The sequence below is a fragment of the Arvicola amphibius genome, chromosome 2, assembly GCF_903992535.2.
Source record: "Arvicola amphibius chromosome 2, mArvAmp1.2, whole genome shotgun sequence".
NCBI lineage: Eukaryota > Metazoa > Chordata > Mammalia > Rodentia > Cricetidae > Arvicola > Arvicola amphibius.
This window is the reverse complement of record NC_052048.2, coordinates 39,764,211-39,787,351: the sequence shown is the minus strand read 5'-3', so window position 1 is coordinate 39,787,351 and position 23,141 is coordinate 39,764,211. Positions and strand designations below refer to the sequence as shown.

General features: G+C 42.3%; 1 protein-coding gene across 8 annotated transcripts in view; it reads left to right on the top strand.

Moving 5' to 3' along the window:
- Itpr1 (inositol 1,4,5-trisphosphate receptor type 1) overlaps positions 1-23,141 on the top strand; it is a 338,451-nt gene that overhangs the window by 130,565 nt on the left and 184,745 nt on the right. For 5 of the 8 annotated variants that reach the window (XM_038318100.2, XM_038318098.2, XM_038318104.2 and 2 more), the window contains exons 6-12: positions 6,391-6,477; positions 8,808-8,966; positions 11,377-11,475; positions 12,879-12,962; positions 13,058-13,204; positions 19,563-19,658; positions 21,286-21,330. In XM_038318100.2, the coding sequence (XP_038174028.1) occupies positions 6,391-6,477; positions 8,808-8,966; positions 11,377-11,475; positions 12,879-12,962; positions 13,058-13,204; positions 19,563-19,658; positions 21,286-21,330 (717 nt within the window). The remainder of the gene's footprint in view (positions 1-6,390; positions 6,478-8,807; positions 8,967-11,376; positions 11,476-12,878; positions 12,963-13,057; positions 13,205-19,562; positions 19,659-21,285; positions 21,331-23,141) is intronic. The other 3 variants (XM_038318103.2, XM_038318102.2, XM_038318101.2) reach the window with 1 other exon arrangement.

Here is a 23,141-nt window from a genome sequence, read left to right as displayed (position 1 = left end):
GAGGATTATTTAAGGACTGATGCGTGTTCAGGTATATATGTGTGTGCACATCTGCAGTTGTGTGTGCCTGCGTGTGGGAGGGAGGGAGAGAGAGGGGAGGGGCACAGGTCAGTCTTGCAGTCTTGGGTGATGATCTTCAAAAGGCAGAGCTGTGATGTTGTTGGTTTTGTTTTGTGTGTGTGAGGGAGAGAGGGAGGGAGGGAGGGAAGGAGAGAGGGAGGGAGAGAGAGAGAGAAAGAGAGAGCTTGCCTTTGGCTGATCATAGAATTCCATAAATCTAGATTACAAGCCTGTGCTTTCCTGCCTGGCTTTTGATGCAGATGTTGGTCTTGGGGATTGAACACGCTAGTCTTCATGTTGTCTGGCAAGCACTTTACCAACTGATCCATCTCCCAGTCTTTGCAGTAAACAAACATATTTTAAATTAACGCTGTTAGTAAAAAGCGAATTAGAGACTTTTTTCTTTATACGATAAGGAGCTGTAGAAGTGGGCTCACATACACATAATGGCCCATAAGTTTACTGCTTTCTGTGTTTGTTCAGTGACCTTGTTAGCAGAAATGAAAAGTTTGTAATTCATAGTTTGACAAAATTTTAACTGTGATCTTCCACAGTGTTTTTAAGGTAGTCTTTGGTTCTATTCTCTACTTACTTCCTGTGGATTTTCTTTTTATTTTAGCCAGCTGCCTTTGCTTTTCAATTTCACTTCTTTGTAATTAGTTTCTGTTTTGGAATAGTAGTACCTTTTTGATGGTCAGCTTGACACTGATTTGTGCTCAGTCTTAGCATGGGTAGAACTGTCTGAGTTAGGGTTTCTATTGTGGCGGTAAAACACCGTGAACAAAGCAAGTTGGGGAGGAGAGGGTTTATTCAGCTTTCATTTCACTGTTCATCACCAATGGAAGTCAGGTCAGGAACTGAAGCAGGGCAGGAACCTGGAGGCAGGAGCTGATGCAGAGGCCATAGAGAGGTGCTGCTTACTGGCTTGTTCCTCCTGACTCTCTCAGCCTACTTTCTTAAAGAACCAAGGGCTACCAGCCCAGGGATGGAACTACCCACAATGGGCTGGGCTGCCCCCATCAATGACTAATTAAGAAAATGCTCTATAGACTTACCTACAGCCAGATCTTATGGAGGCATTTCTTCAACTGAAGCTCCTTTCAGCCAGCATAGGTACTTAATATTTTAGGCTCTTAGGCCTTAGGCTGAGGCGTTTGGAATTTCTTGGGAATAAGAAAAGGTTCATGAGAATTTTCCATCTTCAAATCATGTCCAAGAAGTGCTGTGCTACTCAAGAATTCTGTAAGCATGAAACTCACCACTGTGATATTTTGGGCATAGAAAAGATCCATTTGCTTGGGTGTTTTTTTTTTTTTTTTTGAAAATATTTTATTTTCCTCAATCGATATTTTTTTCTCTCTTCAGTTTCTATGCAGTATTAGCCGAGAACAGCTTAGTAGAAAAAACAAATCACTCTGTACAAGTGTAAACTCTCATTCCAAATGGATCCAGGCCAGTGTTTGGAAAACTACCTGTGGAGACTACAGAGAGCTCTCTAGAGTAGGAAATACAGGGTGGAAAGGATGGGGTGGGGGCTGGGAGCAGGACTGGAGACCTGCACAGAGGTCGTCATGGAGACTGAGGCCTGCTGTGTTGTCTGCAAGGCTTTACCACTTGAGATGACTGGAATTTCGTGGCTTTATCTTTGTATTCGTGAGAGTAGAGGACTGGAATCTCACTCAAAAAGAGCGGGAGAGAAATGGCTGAACAGACCCCTCTTTGGGCTGGTGTGCGCATGCTTACCTGGCCGGGATTCCCACTGATAGACAAGTCATTATCTTCCTGCACATTGCTGGGCTTGTGAGCTGAGATTGCTTCCTGTAATTTTCTCCAAAGCTCAACTTTCTAAATCGCATGCACCACAGGTAGAGCTTGAGAAGATGCGGAATTTGTAGCAATCATTATGGTTTTGATCCAGCCCACCTAGACCTCGTTTTAAAATCATCTTCAGAACATTGCTTAGTTTTAGAATCTTCTCCCTAATAATTGTTATTAAATTCTTGTCTTAGTCAATGTTCTATTATGAAGACACACCATGACCCAGCAGTTCTCTTAAAGGAAAACATTTAATTGGGTCATGCTTACAATTGAGAGGTTGTAATCTGATAAATTATTATCATGGTAGAAAGCATGAAAAGACGTAAGCAGACATGTACTGAAGAGGTAGCTGAGAATTCTATCTCTGTATTGGCAGGCAGCAGGAGGACAGAGACACTGGACCTCCATCTTGGGCCCTTGAAAATCCAAAGCCCAAGCCCCTCATCAGTGATACACTTTCTCTAATAAAGTCACACATACTACTCCAAGAAGGCAAACATTTCATAATTCCTCTGAAGTAACACCACTCACTAATGACCAAGCATTCAATCTGTGAGCCTGAGGGGCCATTCCTACTCAAACCACCACATTCTATTCCCTGGCCTTATAGGCTTGTAACCACATCAGAATGCAAAACTGCATTCAATCCAACTTCAGAAGTTCCGATAGTCAATGACAGTCTTAACACTGTTTAAAAGTTCAAGGTTTCAAAGTCTTTTCTGAGACTTACAGCAATCTCTTAACTGTAACCCCTTGTAAATTCAAAATCAAAACAAGCAGATCACATGGTTTCAACATAAAATGGCACAGGATATACATTACCATTCTAAAATGGAGGAAAGGGAACATAATGAGGAAATTTTAGACCAAAAAAGACCAAAAAGAACCAGCTGTGCAAACTCCAAACTGTCCTGAAATTCACTTCATAGGCCAGGCTGGCCTTGAATGTTGTAAACTTAGCTGGGTTGAATCTTACCCTGAGGTCACCACTCCCTTTATCTCCTCTAGCAACTGGCTTTTCTTTAATCTGTTTCTCTCCTTGAACAGGGGACTTAACTCCATTATACTTCCTGCTTCCCACTTTTTTTCCTCAAACTCTACATTTTATATTTTTCCTTGCTCAGCTTGCTCCTTTTCATTATAGATCTGCATAAGACTGGCCACTAGTAACCAAGGGCACAATCAATATTAAGGTATTTTGAAACTTTCTCTGTCCACACTGTTAATTCAAAACTCTTCAGTTTAGCCTCAGGAATATTTTTTTGGGGGGGGAGGGCAAGGGCCTAAAATAGCTACATTCTTCACCCAAATATTACAAGAACCATTTCTAGGCCACATACTAGTATTCTTCTCCTCTGAAATCTCTTGAGTTGGTCCCCAACAGTTCAAATGACCCTTAGCACCATTGTCTTCCGTGTTCCTACTAGTATGACCCATTAAGCTTAAAACATTCAAGTGCTTTTCTAATTCAACGACCCAAAGTTCACATTCTTCTAAACAAAAGCATGGACAGGCCTATCACAGTATTGGGTTCACGGGGGTTGCACAAAGATGGGGACAGATCACCAAAGTCTAATAAACCAGAAGCAAACATTATTCCAGAAACCAGATTCCGGGGGCAAGGGGGACTTCGTGGAGCACAAAAAGCTTATCAGCTAGCTGAGACCACAGCCAAAGATGGATTTTGTAAGGCAGTGGCAAAGGCCGGTTTCTGAACCCACCTTTTTATAGTAGGGACATCAAGCATTAGATCTGAACAAAGGAATTTTTACAATCTCAAGGTAAAATTCAGATACAGATTGCCTTTACACTCTTTCTTAACAGATTTTTTTTTCAGTTAAACTAGTGTTTATACTTAATCTGTTGTCTTCCTTGGTATTTCCGGGTAGTGTTTACTGAAGCCTGTGCTCTCCCCGTTGATGCTGCCCATTTCACATAGCAGGGATAATGTATAACCCAAGGTCATATATCTATCTCCTAAAAGTTGGCTCAGCTCATATCCATCAGTAATCAAGGATGGGGTATTAGATTCTCAATTTGGAGAGAGATGTTTCAGCCTTGTAAATAGAGCTATGGATTGTAAAGCAGAGTAACCCACTGTTAATAGTTAATCCTTAAGGTGCTGAGAAAGCTGCTGACAGTCTGCTCTCATTCTCCTAGGCTTACAGCTTTATATTTATTTATTTCTACATTCTTATTTTTAGAATCTACATTTTTTAATATTCTTATTCTTGGACTCTTCAACAGCAGTTGCCCAGTCCCTGGTACCAATTTCTATATTGGTCAGTGTCCTATTGCTGTGAAGAGACCCGATGATCACTGTCATCATGGCAGGAAACATGAGGGCATGCAGGCATGGTGCTAGAGTATAGCTGAGAGTTCTATATCTGGGACAGAAGGGGAGGAGAGAGAGACAGAGAGAGAGACTGGGCCTGTCTTAAGCCCTTGATTATACAAAGCCCACCTCCCGGTGACATACTTCCTCCATCACGGCCACACCTACTCCAAGAAGGTCAGACCTCCTAATCTCTGTCAAGTAGTGTCACTCCCCAGTGGCCAGGCATTCAAATCTGTGAGTCCACTGAAGCTATTGCTATTTGTAACAATGAAGGGGGCCTGTTTGTTGGGGTTTCTGTCCTGCCCGGTACCCCACAGCCGGCAAAGCCCCCCAAAAAATCACACAGAAATCTCTATAAGTTATAAAGCTGATTGGCCCATTAGGTCAGGCTACTTATTAGCTCTTGTAGCTTATATTAACCCATTGTTCTTATCTACGTTAGCCATGTGGCTCAGTACCTTTTTCAGTGGGGCAGATCACATCCTGCTGCTTAGGTGGTCTGGGCAGGAGTGGGAGGAATCAACTTCCTTTTTCCCAGAATTCTCCTGTTCTCGTTGCATCATTTCTACATCCTGTCTGGTTTTCCTGCCTATACTTCCTGCCTGGCCAGTCAGCGTTTATTTAAAACATGATTGACAGAATACAGACAATTCACCTGCAGCTATTCTACCAACCACATTATCTTATTGAAAGACTGTGAATATAACTTAGTGGTAAAGCATTTGCCCAGCATGAGTGAGGCCCTGGACTTTATCCCTATTTTACAATAAGTAAATAAAAAATTAATTAAAATGAGAAATTATTGAATGGTATTATATGTCTTTCATAATCTTCTGTAATATTTGTGGTGGTGTGTTAATGCTTGTGAGTTCCCTTTTGTAGTAAGAACATCAACTAGGGTTTGCTAACATATCAACTTAGTTGGATGATAACAAGTCCGCAAAGGCCTGTGAAAATGAAGACGTGTTCCCTATGAAAGGGACCCCATTGATATCTGCCAATGTCTCACCTGACGAGAACATGGCAAATGAATGTTTCCGAAATTGTAATACACTATTGGGCATTAGGCTGTCACCTTCTGTCATTTTCTGTATGTAATTCTGTCCTGTCATGTTTCTTTGATGCATTTTAAGGATGATAGTGTGCAACTTATTGTCCATGGTGTCAGTAGTTCCCTGTTGCCATATTGTGTTACAGTAGTTCCTTGAACAATGCTTGGAGAAAAGAATGAGATAAAGCTGTTCATGGTGGTGGTTCCAGGAAACCCTTCAAGTACCTTCTGTTTGGCCTTGCTACCTTTCTAAGCATGCCAGACTTGACTGCTAATGTTTCCAACCTTACTCTAACTCTGCAAATTAGGAGTTTAGCCCAAATGCACATTTGTGGATTAGCTCTGTCACTTAGAAAATTCACGATTAAAAACTAAAACTGAAATTAAGCAAAATTTGTTATATATAATAGAGAAAATAGTTCACCCGAGCCCACTGTACTCAGCATCCAATAACCTGTGTGATGTTGACCAAACCGTTAAATTTTACTGTTTCTTGTTTAAAAATAGAGTAATCATCTTCCTTTTAAAGAGCTACATGAAAATTAGAGAAATTATGGTGAATAAATATTTGACAATAATCAATAATAGACCACATATAGTACAGGGAGCAGTCACTATGCAGGGTGATATATATGAGGTGTAGGTACTGCTTTTATTCTGGCTTTACAAATAAGGAAACAAGCTCACAGCTGTTTCATAATAAAGTTCTCAAAACCACATGCTGCTCCAAATAGACTTTCCAATTCAGTTTTATTTTATTTCAAAGCCTTAAAGAATATTTCCAAATCACAAGAGGAATGCAAAATTCTTTCTGTCCTTTCTCTGTTGTTAAAAGATATATACATGGTCTTGACTAGTTTCTCATAAGTCAAATGTCCATGACGTCCCTGAAAAAAAAGCTCATTTTAATAATCCCCCAAGGTCCTGAAAGCTGAGACATAAGCCAGTGTATAAGCTAGTCCAAGTTAGATGAGCTTCACAACTCTTGGCTCGTTTCATAGAACCTCGGGCTGTGCCCAGGGATTTGCTTGTTCCGCGGTTCTGTTGACAGTGGCTCTCTATTGCCGCAGAGGAATAGAACCCATTTGCTCTTTGTGACCAGTCTTCCTTGTCCATGTTACAGCACGCTGCAGACCTGGAAAAGAAGCAGAATGAGACAGAAAACAGGAAATTGCTGGGGACCGTGATCCAGTATGGCAATGTGATCCAGGTAGGTGCAAGCTGCTCTTCTCTTCTGAAGCTGAAGCATGAATTCAGAAGAAAGAAATTGAGGAAGCAGCCGTGTCGCATGGCATGCCATTTCCTTGGCAGTGGGGCTCCAATAAGAGGCAGCTACTTTATTGAAAACAACCTAGACAACAACAACAGCAAAAACAGCGACAATTCCCTCATGTTTCTTGTTGTATCACTTGGGCATTTTCTTGGTTTGTGTCATGGTGTAAGCATTTCTGTTCTCAGCCATTTACTGGTCACGTGTTCTGCTTACTGATCACTTGTGTCCAGATGGTTCAAATGGGAAACACCAAGCCTGAAGAAGACCCTAATTGTAATGTTTTGACCTAATTTATGATGCTTGGGAGTTCTCTGTGTTTAGTGAAAATTGAATGCCCTGTAAATTTTAGCTTTTGTTCAGAGCTGTTTGCCAGAGAAAACAAAAAGAGTTCTTCGCACACGCATATATGTATTTACAAGGTTTCATGCACCACAGGCTGGTCTCATGCTCACCAGGTAGCTGAGTTGACCCTCAATTCTTGACCTGTCTACCTCTACTCTACAAGCACTGGGATTACTTCACAAAACTTTAATCATCTGCACCCTCTTTTATAAATTCTTTATTAATCAAAAGTATTTCACAACTGTTGACATATTTTATGGTTGTTTGGGTCACCTGATATCTCTGTACCCTTGAACGTACAATGAATAACACAGTCCAAGGAGGCTTCCACAGGTCATTCCCAGAAGGTTCTGATCAGACCTATCCCAATCTTAGAGATGCGTTTGTGAGGAAATCCTAGGGATCATCTTAATGTACCCAGTTCCCAGATCATTTTAACCCAGGCACAGCGACAGTAGTTGTAACTGTTGAGCACCCTGGCCATCAGTTATCTGCTCCAGCTTTTGCAACCTTGTAAATTACTAATTAGAAAGTTTTTTTCCAATTTTTATTGCTATTAGGTATAGAGAAGTACAACTAAAAAATGTTTAAAAAAAACAACTTTGATTTTTTAAAAAAAAATGGGAATTGCAGAAGTTAACTTATCGTTTTGCTAAATTGCCCAGGATTGCCCTGATCTTACTAGGATTACGGGTATGGGGGTCACCATTCCTGGCTAATGCTTTTCCATTAAATGGTTACTTGGGTTTGGTCTTAGTAATAGCTCTCGAAAGCTTTTGGAAGATCAGATTGTCAGTCCTCCCTGTCCCTTTGAAGTTCTGTTCTATTATCAAGTTAGGCCAGTGTTCTGAGGCTCAGAGGAGAAGACATTCAGTTGGTTAGGCTGGATATCTGTGTGGCACCAAGAATGAAAGAATTTCGTGGGAGATGCTGACAGCTAATCCCTCCTAGGCCTGTGAGGTCTCAAGAATGGCGTGCCAAACCAGTGGTAATGGTTTCTTCTTCTAGGGTAGTTTGAAATGATCTCAGTTTTATTTCTGCTTTCAGGCTCACCTGTGCGAGAGTGAGCCTGTGTGTGGAGGATTAGAGGCCATTCATCAAGGGCCTGGGAGGGCATTACTGGCTCCTGTTTCTTTTGGCCATAGGCTTTCCAGGACTCACAAATTATGCCTCCACTCTCAGCAACCCCATCAGTAGATTTGTGGGTCCCTTAAGGGTGTTCGTGTGTTCTCCTGTAAACAGGAGATATGGCAGCCACGGTGGAGTCACAAGCTGGCCTTCCTTCTCTAGAGACGGGGAAGTCTTGCTTTCCTGTTTTCTCTTTTACCTACCAACACAGGGAACCTTAGTAGTACTTACTGGTCCAGATTATTAGCCAAACTTTCCTATTTGGATCTTCTCTCCTCCCACGCTTCATGAAATCATCATCCCAGAGTAAAGAATAATGTGCTGGGAGCATTGAAGGTGGATGTCCAGGGTCACCCCATTCATCACAAGGAATAACAATCCTTGATGGCATTGCCTTTTAAATCCGGCTATTGCCTATTGACATAATTACCTTTCTTGGTCCCCCTCTGGTATCAGTGACTAGTAAGACCACAGTTCCTAGCCCCGTTCACAAGGTGATGGCATGCCTCTCTAGCAGCTTCCAGATGATGGTATAACTGGCTTCTGCATTATCTGTCTCGTCTAAGGCCACACTGGTAAAAAGGCAGACAATTTTTTTCCTTCCCTCCTGCCCTCTTCTCTGCCTCCTTCACTGTCCCTTTTCTCATTGTTCCTAGCATTAGGTACTTTGTGTTTCTCCTGCTTCTCAAACAGCTTGGTGTTGGGAGGAATTTTGATAGGTATTTTATATGACCAAAAGACTTATGGCAGAGAACTCCCAGACTCGCTCATGCCTTATTCTCTTGATGGATTTTTAGCTCCTGCATTTGAAAAGCAATAAATACCTAACCGTGAATAAGAGGCTTCCGGCCCTTCTAGAGAAGAACGCCATGAGAGTGACACTGGACGAGGCTGGAAACGAAGGGTCCTGGTTTTACATTCAACCGTTCTACAAGCTGCGTTCCATCGGAGACAGTGTAAGTGGAGCTTCCCCACCAGCAAATGCCCCATGCCTTGCCTCCAGCCCTCACTGTGCTTGAGGCTCAACTAAGAGAAGTTTAGCATTGGAGCCACAGGCAGAAGAAGAGATCCGATTGCTATGGAAACTGGTGTTTGGGAAACAAGGAAACGAGAAGAGAAGTGTGACCTAAATACAGTCACTATGTTTTTCCTATTGGGCCTCTGAAAAAAAAAATCCCATTACCTCAGTGATTTTACCATGAGAACAGCCATCCTGAATTAATATCCTGGTTGAGGATCCCTTGCCATTCCATTTCTATGAGTGCACCAGAAATATCCAGCTATTTTGGAGATACCAAAGGACAGAAAGTGGAAAGGCCTTAGTAGGGAATGGGAGTGGATTGCATGCTCACCCCTTGCTTCCTGAGTCAGTAAGCAGGGATGCTTCTCCATCTCCTGCAACTGCAGTAGCCACCTGGGATTCTGGACAATACAGAGCCACAGGAATCCCTTTGCAAGGCAACTGAGAACACTCTGGATATCTGTTAGTTAAATTAGTCAGTCATTACGTGGGCACATACTTAGCGGTGAATATGTTTAAATGCTGTCAACTATGTACTTGACCTTGTTATGGTTCTAAAATAGATGCTTAAGGGGGTAAAAAAACTAAAAAGAAATTCGCGCCTTAAATAGCTTGAGTGTTCTGGAAATACTCACCTACCCTTTGCTTAAAACTAGGTTTCGAGCCAGGTAGTGGTGGTGCACACCTTTAATCCCAGCACTTAGGAGGCAGAGGCAGGTAGATCTCTGTGAGTTCATAGCTAGCCTGGTCTACAGAAGTGAGTTCCAGGATAACCAGGGCTACACAGAGTAAACCTTGTTTTAAACTGTCCCCCTCCCCGGCTCCCATCAAAAAAAAAAAAAAAAAAAAAAGAAAAAAGAAAAAAGAAAAAAAAAACCTACACACCAAAAAACCTAGGTTTTGATATTTTTTTTAGTAATGCCATTTAAGTTTATAATCTGTGGTCAGTTCAAATATTTTATGTTTGTATGCATATCATCTAACAGTAGCAAGTTGGTCTCTCACTGCTGGCCTACAGTGAATATTGAGCCACAAGTGATAGGTTCTTTTTAATGAACTTAGATTAATTTCAGGTTATAGAAAATATGACCATATATATTTCTAAAATGTATCATTCTCAAAATATGTGGGTTTTACCTTGTAAGAAGGCAGACATCTCTTTTGTTTCCTTTCCTTCTTCTCCCACTCTCAAAAGAAAATGTAGGGCTGAGGAGGTGGCTTGCTGTATAAGCATGAAGAGCTGATTTCAAATTCCCAGTCTCCACATAAAAGCCAGTCTTGGCTGTGTGTGCCTTTAAGTCCAATACTGGGAGAGCAGAACAGGCAGATCCTTGAACTCACTAGCCAGCCAGCCTCATTGAGAAAAAAAACTTGGTTTCCTTGAGAAAACTTGTCTCAAAGAGATAAGGTAGAGAATGATACAGGTTGTCCTACATCTTTGTCTGGCCTACACACACACACACACACACACACACAAAACAATATACTGAGATCTGAGTTTTGTTTTCAGTAAATCTTTGCTTTTCTGTCATTGTAATTTAATGTGTTTGACTTAGTTGAGACTATGACATAAGTAGTTTACATTTTTAAAAATAGTTTCTCAGATCTGATAGGTTTGACCTATTCATACCTCAATGCTTTAAGGGTGTCAGTTTAGATAGGAGGTCAGACTAGAACAAATCAGGCTGTGTGACACTAAGGGTAGGTATAAGTCTCTGGTCAGGCATTTCTTTCAGTAATTGAACATTATCTTTAAGTGTCTACTGCTGAGGACCAAAGAAATGGCCTGTAACTCCAGTTGCATGGAATCTAAAGCCCTCTCTGGCTTCCATGGAATGGAATATACATGGTACACAGACAAGGTGGGCACTCTCACATTCATGCAATAAATTAAAAATAAACCTTTAAAACGTAAATGCCATTTATTGCCATATATAAAGGAATTGTATTAGAAAATAGATTTCTTATGCTGTAATCACAGTTCTGAAGATCATTGCTCTAGAAACATGACTATGACTTCATTCTTTCAAGCATAAAGATCACTCAAAATAGTATCCTGCTTTTCCTAAAATTGAGTCGAGTTTATTTATATAAGTGCCTCAACTAAATACCAAAAAACCCTTTCTCAGTGCCCTGGACCAACTTGCAAAGTATTGAAGTATCAGCAGCAACAGTTGTGCATTGAAATCCAGCCTCAGCCGTCTTTCAGAACGCGAGCCGTGCTTGCGCGGGTCGGCTTATAAAAGCTGTATGTCCTGAGATAGATGGCCTCCCAGGACCATTCAGCGGAGCCTGTGCACTCCCATTCTGCCCTTTGCAAAGCTCTGTTGCTCCTTTCTTTCCAGGTGGTCATAGGTGACAAGGTGGTCTTGAACCCCGTCAACGCTGGCCAGCCTCTGCACGCCAGCACCCATCAATTGGTGGATAACCCAGGCTGCAATGAGGTAAGAACATTTAAAAAAGTCGATGTCCCGATATATGGATGAGGTTGTGCCCCAGGAGCAGGCCTTGTGGGACCAGAGTGTTTGTGTACTGCATGTGACTTCAGCAGCAACTCAGGACACTGAGCCCATTCTGTAGGGGAAGAGCCCAAGGCCCACAGTTGGGTAGCATGAATTTTGTAGGTCTGTAAACTTTGCGTCACTGAAGAATCATTCTCTAATTTGTTAATACCTGAAAAGTCCTTTTACCACTTTCCCCTACCCTAGTTGTAGGGGCACAGTGTGCCAAGTTGTCTCCCTAAGTAGGGTACCTTTTTTAATCCTAAAGAGGTGACATACAGGCCATGCACAGCCCTGCTGTGGGGGAGGATCTAGTTTTTAGCTGTACATTGCTGAGCCTCTCACCAGGCAGTTGCAGACCTGGGGTTTTAACTCTCTTGTACTAGAATGTCTGTGTCACAGAGTGGACATGAACTCTAGATTGAGAAAGATGTGAGTTCAAACCTCAGTCTGTGGTGCCCCTCTCTCTCTCTCTGTGCATCCGGAGTCTGAAAGGAGGGTAGAGTTTCTTAGGGTGCCACTAAGGATGAAGTGAGATGGAGTTAGTATGCCATAGCTGTGTGATTTGACAAATGAGGGCTCTTGCTGATGCTAACAACCACTAACATTTTCACTTGTAGGCCCCAGGCTCATTTCTTGGTATCTCATTCCATCTTTAAAGTATTTTATTTCATTTGGCCTTTACATTTGTAGCTGTAGAGACAGAGACTTGGAGGAAAAGAAGGCAGCGTTCCCAAAGGGGTAGAAAGAAACTAGGGCTTGAACCTTCAAGTCGGATTTGGAGCATCTGTAGTGATGGGTACAAATAAGCCATTTGTTACCCAAATTTGTTACCCATTTCTTACGCCCCAGATGACTTTTCAGGTTCTTTGTTCTCCATGGTGTCTGTCTTCAGGGCCAGTTAGCTACTTTTCTCATTGCCTTGACTAAGTACCAGAAACAAAGCAAATAAGGGTGGTTGTTCACAGGCAGGTGGGGAGGATGTGGAGATGGGAGAGGCGCAGCTCGAACAGTGTTAGGCTGTGCATACCTCCATAGAACAGGAACCAGAGAGAGTGGACAGGAAGCTAGGCCAGGCCGAAAACCTCATGGTCTACTCTAGAAACCTACTTCCTGTGGATAGGTCCCTCCTTTTAAAGGTTCCAAATTCTCCCGAAACAGCTCCACCAGCTGGGGAGCCATGTTTTCAGACATGTGAGCCTACAGGGACATCTTAGCTCTCTGAACTCTAACAAGAGGTTTGTACTGAGGCCCAGCCTTCCTGGCTACAGTGAGGAACTGTGAGGACTGAATGACATCGTGATTCTAGGAGCTATGTGAAACGTTAATTCTGCTTTGCGTTCTAGGTCAACTCTGTTAACTGCAACACAAGCTGGAAAATCGTCCTCTTCATGAAATGGAGTGATAACAAAGATGACATTTTAAAGGGAGTAAGTTGGATGCTTTTTGGCACTCTGCTTTTCTCAGGGCAGCAGGCTGGTTTTCTTTTCAAACTCATTTTCCCCTTACTTGCATGGACATACAGGGTGATGTGGTGAGGCTCTTCCACGCTGAGCAAGAGAAGTTTCTCACATGCGATGAGCACAGGAAGAAGCAGCATGTCTTCCTGAGGACAACCGGCCGACAGTCAGCCACCTCGGCCACCAGTTCCAAAGCCCTGTGGGAGGTGGAGGTAAGGAGTGGGCCTGGAGAAGTGTGGTGACGATGATGGTGGCATGGGGCGGAGGGCTGGGGACACAAGTGCTGGGGTTCAGAGTAAATTTCTCCGCAGATGTGCTTCTAAATCATATCTGGGCATTTATAAAAACTAGTTAAGATGGCCCAGGAAAACATGCACACCATGATATACTGGATGGATGGTATGTGGCCCTATGCAGAAAGATAATGTCTATACATTCTTTCCCTGAGTCATCAGACATGGCTGTTTTTTACTTTTCCCTTTCCTTTTCTGCCCCCCCCCTTTCTCTTGTTTGTTTATCTATCACAATATTATTCAATCAAATAATCCACCTGACATTGATAAATGCATGGCTCCCACACTGGTGTTGGGACTCAAGTTAAGTTGTAAGACAGTGTCTTCTATAGATAACAGAGAAGCTGCACTCATGATATCTGAACAATTTGGTTACCTAAAGAAGACCTGAGAAAATGACATCATCAGTTGACCTACCTTGGTGGATGGAAGGGAATCTCAAAAGACCACACCACAAGAGCTACAGCAAAGTAGTGGCCACAGAGAGAGGAGTTGTCCTCTCCAGGGATGAGCCCCTTGATAGGTTACCCAGTCCTAGGTGATCAAGACCTAAGTGTTTCTACCTGTGAGGAACATTGGTCCTAGAGATATTGAGAGCATGAAGGAAGGCAGAGCCACCCTCCCTACTTGAAATCTCCCTCAGAGTGGCTGCATTTCTGTCTCTACTTGCCAGCTTTCTTCCTTCTCCCTCCTTCTGGCCTTGATTATGTCATATCTTGGTTGAAATCAAGATAAATATAGCAAAATGCCCAAGTCATAAACACAAAATTCTGTGTTTGTTTACACATCTGCTCAGCCAAGGAGCCAGCACCCAGATCAAGAGCCAGAAGAAGAGTAGCCCCTAAGAGGTCCTCAGCATGTTCCTGGTCACTTTCGGTTTTCTCCTGGATAGGTGACCTCCAATAGGTAGCCAGCTTCTTCTTGAATGTCACAGAGCAGCCTTTAGACTAAGCAGTCCTCACTTATCTACATCATTGTCTCCTTCAGAGAGTTATTCCTTTGTCTTGCCTCAGGGTGTTCTGTTGTCACATCCTATGCAGTTTGCAGATATACCATTTGTTGATGGCATTTGAGGGGTTTCTAATTGGGAGCTGTGTAAAGCTTCGGGGCCATTTATGCTTAGACGTAAGCTTTCATGTGTTCACATGTGTACAAGTGAAATAATTGGCGCCTATGTTGGGTATACATTTAACAGTATAAGAAGTTGCCAGTCTGAATCCAGGCGTGGTGACTTTTCTGTTTCCACCATTTACAAGCCAAGGATTGCTGTGAGTTCAAGATCAAGCTTGGCTACCTGTAGAGACCCTGACCCAAACCAAAACTAAAAGGGAACTGAGAACAGGAATGAAATTGCCCAACTGTTTTTTTCTAAAGTGAAAAAGAATATTTTATATCTCTGTCAGCAGTGCACAAAATTTGTTATTTCTTCCAATTCTCAACCATGAGCATTCAATATGCTCTTTCTTTTCAATGTTAACCATTGAAATAGATGTGAAGAAAGGTGATACTCCTTGTGTGCCCCACCTCTCCCCCAGGTGAGCAATTATGATGCTAATTTTCCTCTGTACTGATTTATTGTCTGTGCATCTTTTTTGGTAAAGGCTCTGCTCAAATACTTTGTCCATTTAAATATGCTCTTCCTTTTCTTTTACCTAGATAAAGAAATAGGCTCATTTTAGTATTGTATAGATAATTTGCGGCAGTTGCTATGATGAAAAGACACCTCTGTCTCTGTCCATCTGATCATCCGTCTGCCCATCCGTCCATCTACGTTTGGGGGATGGGCTTCTCCCTCTGTTTTCTTTCCCTTCTCCTTGCCACATCTGTAGCATTTGTTCTTTGGCTGCTCTTCACATCTGTTTAGGGCCAGTCAATCCAGTTGGATTACAAACCCTGTGAGAGCTACAACTTTGTTCTTGGTCACTGATATCCTCCTTGTTCCCACCCTAGTGAGTTTTTTTTTCTTTTTTGTGTGCTTTTCCTTTGCATTCAAAACAATGCCATGGGAAGAACAAAGTGGACAGAGGAAGAAGGGGCAGGAAAAAGAAGTCAGGGAATGGGAGGGAGTAGAGAGAAAAAAGCTGGAAGAAGTCAGAGGGGGGAAGCAGAGAGGAGGAAGCAGGAAGAGGGAGTCAAGGAGTGGAAGGGAAGCAGAGAGGAGGAAGCAGGAAGAGGGAGTCAGGGTGTGGGAGGGAAGCAGGAGAGAGGAGGAAGCAGGAAGAGAAAGTCAAGGAGTGGAAGGGAAGCAGAGAGGAGGAAGCAAGAAGAGGAAGCTGGGGAGTGGGAGGAAAGCAGAGAGAGAAGCAGGAAGAGGAAGGAGGCAGGTAGGGCAGCCATATCCCCAGGCTAACTGGAAGTGGTAAATGCAAAAGTTTTAAGAAAAAACTGAACATCTAGGAAGTAGGGGTAAAACAGACTGTCATTTCCTTGACTTAACCACTTCCATTGAGCCATTTTTCAGCGGGCAGGATATTTTTGCATAGTTGTCATTTTATAAACAGATTTTCACCCTGCTTGAACCTAAGTTGAAGGAAGTGTATAAGCCTACAGAAGTCAGGTGTCTCACTCCAGGGCCTAAGCAATTTCCCAAGCCTTACTTGTTCAGAATTGATTGAGATGAATCAAAGATGCTAATTTTCCAAGGAGATTTTAACTTTTAAACCCACTGGAGAGCATTTTCCATTATTCCTCCGAGGACAACCTGCTATCCATTTCATACTCCATGAAAAGCTGTCTCCTGCCAGGTTTTTATTTTTATTTTTTTCTAAATTTCCTATGAAATGTTTAGTCTTTCTCTAAATTGTTTCCTGCTTTACTGGAAACTTAAGTGTTCCTTCAAAATAAAAGAAGAAAAACAACACCATGTATTTTATTGATTTTTTAAGAAAATAGATCTAGGGGTGATGGAGAGAGGAGCACTGGCTGCTCTTCTAAAGTACCAAGTTCAATTTTCAACACCCGCAAGGTAGCCAGCAGTGATCTGTAACTCCATTCCTAGGGAGTCTGATGTCCTCTTCTGGCCCAGCCTCGGCATTGCATGCACGTGGTGCACAGAAATGCCATCAGGTAAAACACTCATACACATAAAGTAAAATTTCAAAAAAAAATTTAAAAGAGCTCTTGAATTCTCATTATGTATTTATTGGCATAGCCAGCTTTAATTAACGTTTGTAATAGTCACGTGTTGTAATAGTTTCCTTCCATTTCCTCCCTGCTGTCCTTTGGGCTGTTCTGGTCATTTATGTTGTTGATACATGGATCATAAACACCACTTCATTTTATTATTTGCTTTGCTCTCAGGGGTGTCTAACCAGTGGCCCGTAGATCTTCATATAAACAGTTGTATGCCCTCGTAACCTGCAGGCTGTGGCCTGGAACCCCTTGCATGGTGTCGGTCAGAGAAGCCAAAAATGTTGGGCACCCAGGGAAGCTGTTGCTTATGTTTCAAAGACGACAGGACCACACAGAATATTTCCTATTGCTTGCATAGTTACCATCCTAAGTTCTATGTTCCTGCACAGAGATTCAAGTTTATTTCGAGGATTTCTTTCTTCAGAAGAACTTACCTTGTTTCTTGTAGTGAAGTTCTACCATGGACAAATTGTCTATTTTCTCATTTGTATGGAAATACCTTTGTTTTACCTTCATTTAAAAATGTTTTTCCTTCTTTTAATTAACAGCTTTTTGGAATGCAATCACACACTATATATTTACATTGGAAAAATATGCAATTAAATAATTTTTAATAGATTTATGGGACTATGCCCTATACATTGTAGAGTATTTTTTTATCATCTCCAAGGAAACCTGTCCCTATTAGCAGTCACTTCTCCCCCTCCAACCCCCACTACATTCCATTTCCCCGAGATGGAATCAGCTTCTTCTGTGAACAGTCCTGGAAGCTATATTTTGTGTGTGACTCCCTTTACATGGGGGAATTGCTTTGGGGTTGCTCTAACAATACTGGAAATTGATTTCTAAATGTCATTATGTGGCACAGCGAATTGGGGAGTTCTCTGGAGTTTTGTGTAAGGGTGTAGATTACCTTCATAAGGCTCTGAGCCTAGCTTTGGAGGTTAGAGGTCAGTGTAGGACTTAAGGGCTACACACATTTAGATGTAGCAAATCCTGTCTTTGGAGTTCATCCATATTAGCATGTGTGAGTATTTATTTCCTTACACTCAAATAATATTCCACCTATGGGTTTACCTTTGTATGTATGTATCATTTGACAATGTTTGGGTAATTTTTACTTTTTGGCTTTCATGAAGAATGCAACTATAAACACTTATGTGCTAGTTGCCGTGTGCAGTATTTTCATGTCTCGAGAACAGAATTATAGGTGATAGGTTTAAGTCGGATTCTACCTAGAGCACCCAGGCTGCCTCCTAAAGTGTCTGCACACTATCAGTTCCCATCAGTGTATCATGGTTCTGGTTTTTCTGTGGGACTTTCGTTCCCAAAAAGTAGTTCTGTAGGATTTTTTTTTTGTTTATATTGCTTGTGATGTGAGTACGATGGTTTTGAAATCGTTGTTCCCTGTGGTGAGCATCTCATAAATCTAACTATGGTGTTCCTATGTGTGTGCTTATCCTGTCAGAGTTCCTTGGTTTCTTGACTCTATGGGTATTTGCCAATAATGATATTAGGGTCACTATTTCCCAGATACACTTTCTGCTTTGACCAACTGACCCTTACATAAGCTGGATCATTTGATGTCATCTGACTGAGTTAATGGGTCACCTTTTTATTGCATTACAGTACAGGAGTTTGTAATTCCTTGATAGAAGCTGTATTGTAACTTTATTGGGTAATAGGATTTGTTGTTCTTTTTTGGAAAAAGGAGATTTGTTTTGTCAGAGTTACATTCCTGTGAATCAGTTTGGTCCTGGTCCTGTGGAGGTTCATTTTCATGCATTCCTAGGTCAAGGTAGAATAGTCTATATTGTGAGGCTCCATTATTAATGATAAATGCTCAACATGGTCCACTGAATCTCTCTGTCAAGGTTTGCCTCCCAAAACCATTCCTAGATCCTTGAAAACTCTGGGAGTATTTGAATTTCAGGTGTGTGTATGTGAGTCACATTCATGTGTACATGTATGCACACATGTGTGGATGTGTTGCTGGGGAATGAACCCTGGGCTCTGTGTATGCTAGGCAAGTGCCACAGAACTATACTCCTATGCCGGCCTTCATCATTTTGGGGGATATATTATGGGGTTTTCAGGTATTGGTGGTTTGATATGCAGTCAAAAACTTATGCAAATTTCTGGAGCTTTCTCTGTGTGTTGCTTAATACCTCTAGGGCTCTTCCTCCCCAGCTCTGATTTTCTCCGTTACGCCATGAGCCTTGTGCTTATATATATCCTCATTAGGCTGCTGGTCAGAGAGACATAGGCATACACCACATCCTGTCTAACAAGTGCATTTGTTTTATAATCTTCCCAATTTTCTCCTTCATTGTGGTGATGTCATCTGTATGTTGTGGCACAATAGTTACATATGTCAGATGCATTGTCATGGCTAGAAGCTGAAAGTTCCATGGTTAATTGCCCTGGACTCTTCTTACTCTCACATTTCAAAGTTCAGTCTGCAAACATGTTGCAGCATACAAGTACATGTATGGGAGCAATCTGTGAAATTCCATTTTATCAACTTGTGTGTTTTATGGATGAGTTTCAGAATTTTTATTTGCAGAGTAAGGGAAATTGCCCACCACTTGCTATGGGTTTGGATCCCCACTTACACATAAAAGCTGAGTGTAGTAGCACACACCCTGAAACAGGGAGCACAGACAGGGAGATTCCCAAGAGCTTGCTGGCCAGCCAATTTAGCAAAAGTGGAAGGCTCTAGGTTCAGGGAGAGCAATAGAACAAGATTCCTGAAGTCAGCCTCTGCCCTCTATATGTGCAAACACAAGATGAATGCACACACATGCACACCCATATATACAACCAGCAAAACAGACTTATATTTTGTTAGTATTGGGGCAGAAGATTTAAATAGCATTGCAGTTCTTATTCTAATCATTGCATGTTAACTAGGAGACAATCTCTTCTATGGAGAAGCATCATTTTAATGATTCTGCATCTCCAATTGAGATGTTCAATCTTGAAGCTTGGCACAGCTGTATAGAAGGGTGCTGAACCCACCCTCCTCATCTCCCCCAGCTTGAAAATACACTAGTGAATGTGACTTGTTATGTCTCCCGTTCAGTGGCATCTCAGTGTGGGCTGACAGCTCTTCCACACCTGTTAACTAACTTTCCTCTTGCAGGTGGTCCAGCATGACCCATGTCGGGGTGGAGCTGGATACTGGAACAGCCTCTTCCGGTTCAAGCACCTGGCAACAGGGCATTACTTGGCAGCAGAGGTAAGTAGCTGCACATGGTTTTCTCTTGGAAAGTGAAGTCATTGTGATTATCTTTCCTCACTTCCTATAGCTTCTGGACACCTGGAAACTCAAGGGAGTACTCAGCCACCACGCTTTTCCTTCTGCCTTTCTGTTTTCTTCTATCTCGTTTCTGTAGAAGGGGAACGTTACAAATAGCTGGCATACTGTGGGACTTGACAGGGGCGTCCTGATGAAGTAGGGAGAAAAAAGGAACTTAGAAAGAAACATAGGTTTGTAGAGTGATTTTTCTGTTTTGTTGTTGTATATTTTTTTGCTTGTACTTGTACTTTTGCTTGTACTTACCAGACCCACTCTTAACACATGTCTGATACTTGTCTGTACTGGACACATGGTTTATAAAATCAGAAACATTCAAGTGCATGGAGAACTAGAGAATTTCATAGAGAAATCTGATTACTTGGGATTTAGGGGGAGACATAGGCATCATCAATCTTGAAAGAATATCAGGAATCAAATTAACTTTTTTCTTTTTCTTTTTTCCTTTCCTTTTCTTTTCTTTTTTTAGACAAAGCCTTACTATATAGCTAGCCTAGAGACTATGTAGGCCAGGCTGTGAATCCACTTACCTCTGCCTCCCAAGTGTTGGGATTAAAGTCTTGTGCCACAGTGTGCCAGGCTCTCAAATTATCTTTTTGAGTCATGGTCTCCCTTAGCAGCCCAGGCTGGCTTTGAATTCTCTAGGCACTGGGACTTCCAAGCGTGAGCCACCATATCTAACTTGTGAAAGCACTTTGAGGAAAGGAAAGACTCTGTGTTGAAGGGTAGGAGGAATTTCCAGTTTTATTTTTGTTTTAAATTAAGGAGCATCCTGCTGTGTAACGGATGTTGAGTTTTACTCTGATCTGATGGAAGATACATACAATCTAGTATGCACATACAGAAGATGGACATAGAGATTCCAGTAGTACGTCAAAAGACCCCACTCTTATCTGGCACCACTCGCTCAGGATTTCCAAGGATTTGTTTAGGTGTCAGTACTGCTTCTGCCACTAGCCCTAGGAATTTGGAATCTAAATTTGTAAGCTCCCTGGGGTGTCTGATGTTTGTACAAACTGATGATTTTGAAATGCTTAAGAAGCAAACATGAAGAAGTCTAAGCTGACCTTTAAAATGGAGTCGTGGGAAGAAAAGACCCTACTAAGCAACTTTTAAAACTTTGATTATTTGGTTAAAGACTAAGGATGGTTGTCTTCTCTGTTATGTCTTCAGGTAAATGTAGCTCTTTCTAGAGGCCTCCTGTTTCTTCTTTTTCTTTTATCTAAAAGTAAGCAGGGTCATCAGTGACTGTGTGTTGACATCATCTTTATCTTAGGCCTGTACTGTTGCTCTCCTAGCGAATCTGTTGTGTTTCCCTGTCCATACTCAGAGCTGAACTGTCTATTAGTGACCAGTGGATTATTCTCTGTGTTTTGTATCTGTGTGACTTGTGTCGTCTCTGTGGCATGCTGGTTCTGTGAATGAAGGGAAGGGACAACGTTCTTAGCTGTTCAAGGATGGCTGCAGGCATCGACGTCTCCTGCAGATGGGTCCTGGTCCTGGAGAAAGCAATGGATGTTTTAATTTCCTAATGATTCTTTTTCATCAGGTAGACCCTGACTTTGAGGAAGAATGCCTGGAGTTTCAGCCCTCAGTAAGTATAGGCAAGCGCCTTCGTGTCTTTGTCCGGTAGGCTGAGGCCAAATCCTCTGGAGTCTGTTTAAGAAATTGTCAAGTGGCCTTTGAGTGTCGGGGAAGGGGAAGGCTAAGGCTATCTTCAACAAGATTTTGTTCTATGCTTCTCTTAAAGGAAGTCATGTCTTTCTATGGCCTGGTTGGTCCAGGCCCTGCTGGTTCTGATGCTTTTCCTATATGTTCAGTCACCTCTAAGCTGGAAAAGTACATAGCATCTCTTGGAATATTTCTGGGTGGGAGATGGTGGTGGATTTTGTCAAAGTTGGCCTCTTACAAACAATTGTCTTAATGCTGTGGACCTTGACCTGTGACTAATCTAGATTTTGAAGGGATAGTGAATAGTATTCTTTCGACTTCAGAGTTCACACATAAGGCTTGGTACACACGGCCTCAGATGAGCCAGTCAGGTACCTAACCTCTAATCTTGCTTTTTACAAGTTCAGAAATGGGTTTTAGGTTCTGACGTGATTTGGAATTTCTGTACAAAATGGATTTGGCTGTGTATGCTTGGGGTATGAGCGTACCCATCTAGGGGCTCAAGAAGGCAGTGGTCATGTTTCATGGGCATAAAGACTTCCACAAAATTGTTCTTTGTAGAGTGCTTGATTATGCTGAGTTCAAACAAACAGAACACCAGACAGTCACTGTCTGTTGGTATGTGCTGTTCTCAGTGGTTGGTCTGATAGATGGTCTTGAAGGTACTTGTTTTTCTAGTAAAATTTGAAATGGCACATCAAAGAGGGAAGTGAGGTGACGATAACTCAAAATGAAGATGTGTGAATCCTGGTTAACCTTCTAGTTATGCTTGGGTACAAGGTTGGCTTTGAAAGAATCTGAGCCGTCGTGGCTGAGGATTTCTGACTGTGGCTACATCGACTTAAGGCTATCTGCTTCTCTCACTGTGCCCCATAGGGTGCCTGTGCCTCGTCTTAATTTTCCCATTGCCTTTCTGTCACTTTTACTTCCACGGGCATTTGGAAAGCTCATCCTCCAATGCTAATCCATCTTGGAAAACAGACCTAATCCAGTTCCTTGCTAGTCTGAACCCTTGGCCTGGCTTTATTTTCTTGTTAGACATTTTTTATCCTTGGACATTATTTTAGAGAGGAAACTGCCATGTGTGATCTCAGTGCTCCCAGCCAAGGTATCACTGAGGAAGGCTGACCCTTGGCATGAATATCAAGCCATGGCTCATTTGAGGGTAGATGTCCTAATGAGCCACTGTTGCTCTGGGGGATGGCACTGCCCCTTTGGGTTCTTTGTATGAAAGAAAACAGTAATTCTCAGTGTGAGATAAAGTGCAGTGATCACAAGTCCAGGCAGGAGGGAAGATAGACAGAGCTTCATTGAAATACCAGACTGATCACTGACAAGCTCTGTGACTGTGAACAAGTGGCTTTCTTTTCCTGGGCCTCACTTTCCTCCTCTGGACAAGCAACATTTTCTGGTTGCATGAGATCAGTTGGGACTTTAGTGTGTTCATATCCAGCAGTTCGTCTTGACTTCACAAGAGTTAAGGAAAGGCCTCGGTGGGTGGCCCTAACATGATGTATCTCAGGGTCTTTCTGAGTTTCTCATTTCCCCCAGTGAAATACCAGCAGGGTGGATGTAGATCAAGATGGCATTGCTCTGATGGCCCCACGGTTGCTGGGACTTGGGTCTGCATATGAAGGCTGAGTGTGTAGAGAGGGTTTCACTTGCACCCAAGAGGCTGGAAGCACAACATTGGTTTCTGTAGGCAGGTGATAGCTCTGAGAGAGCCCTGCTTTC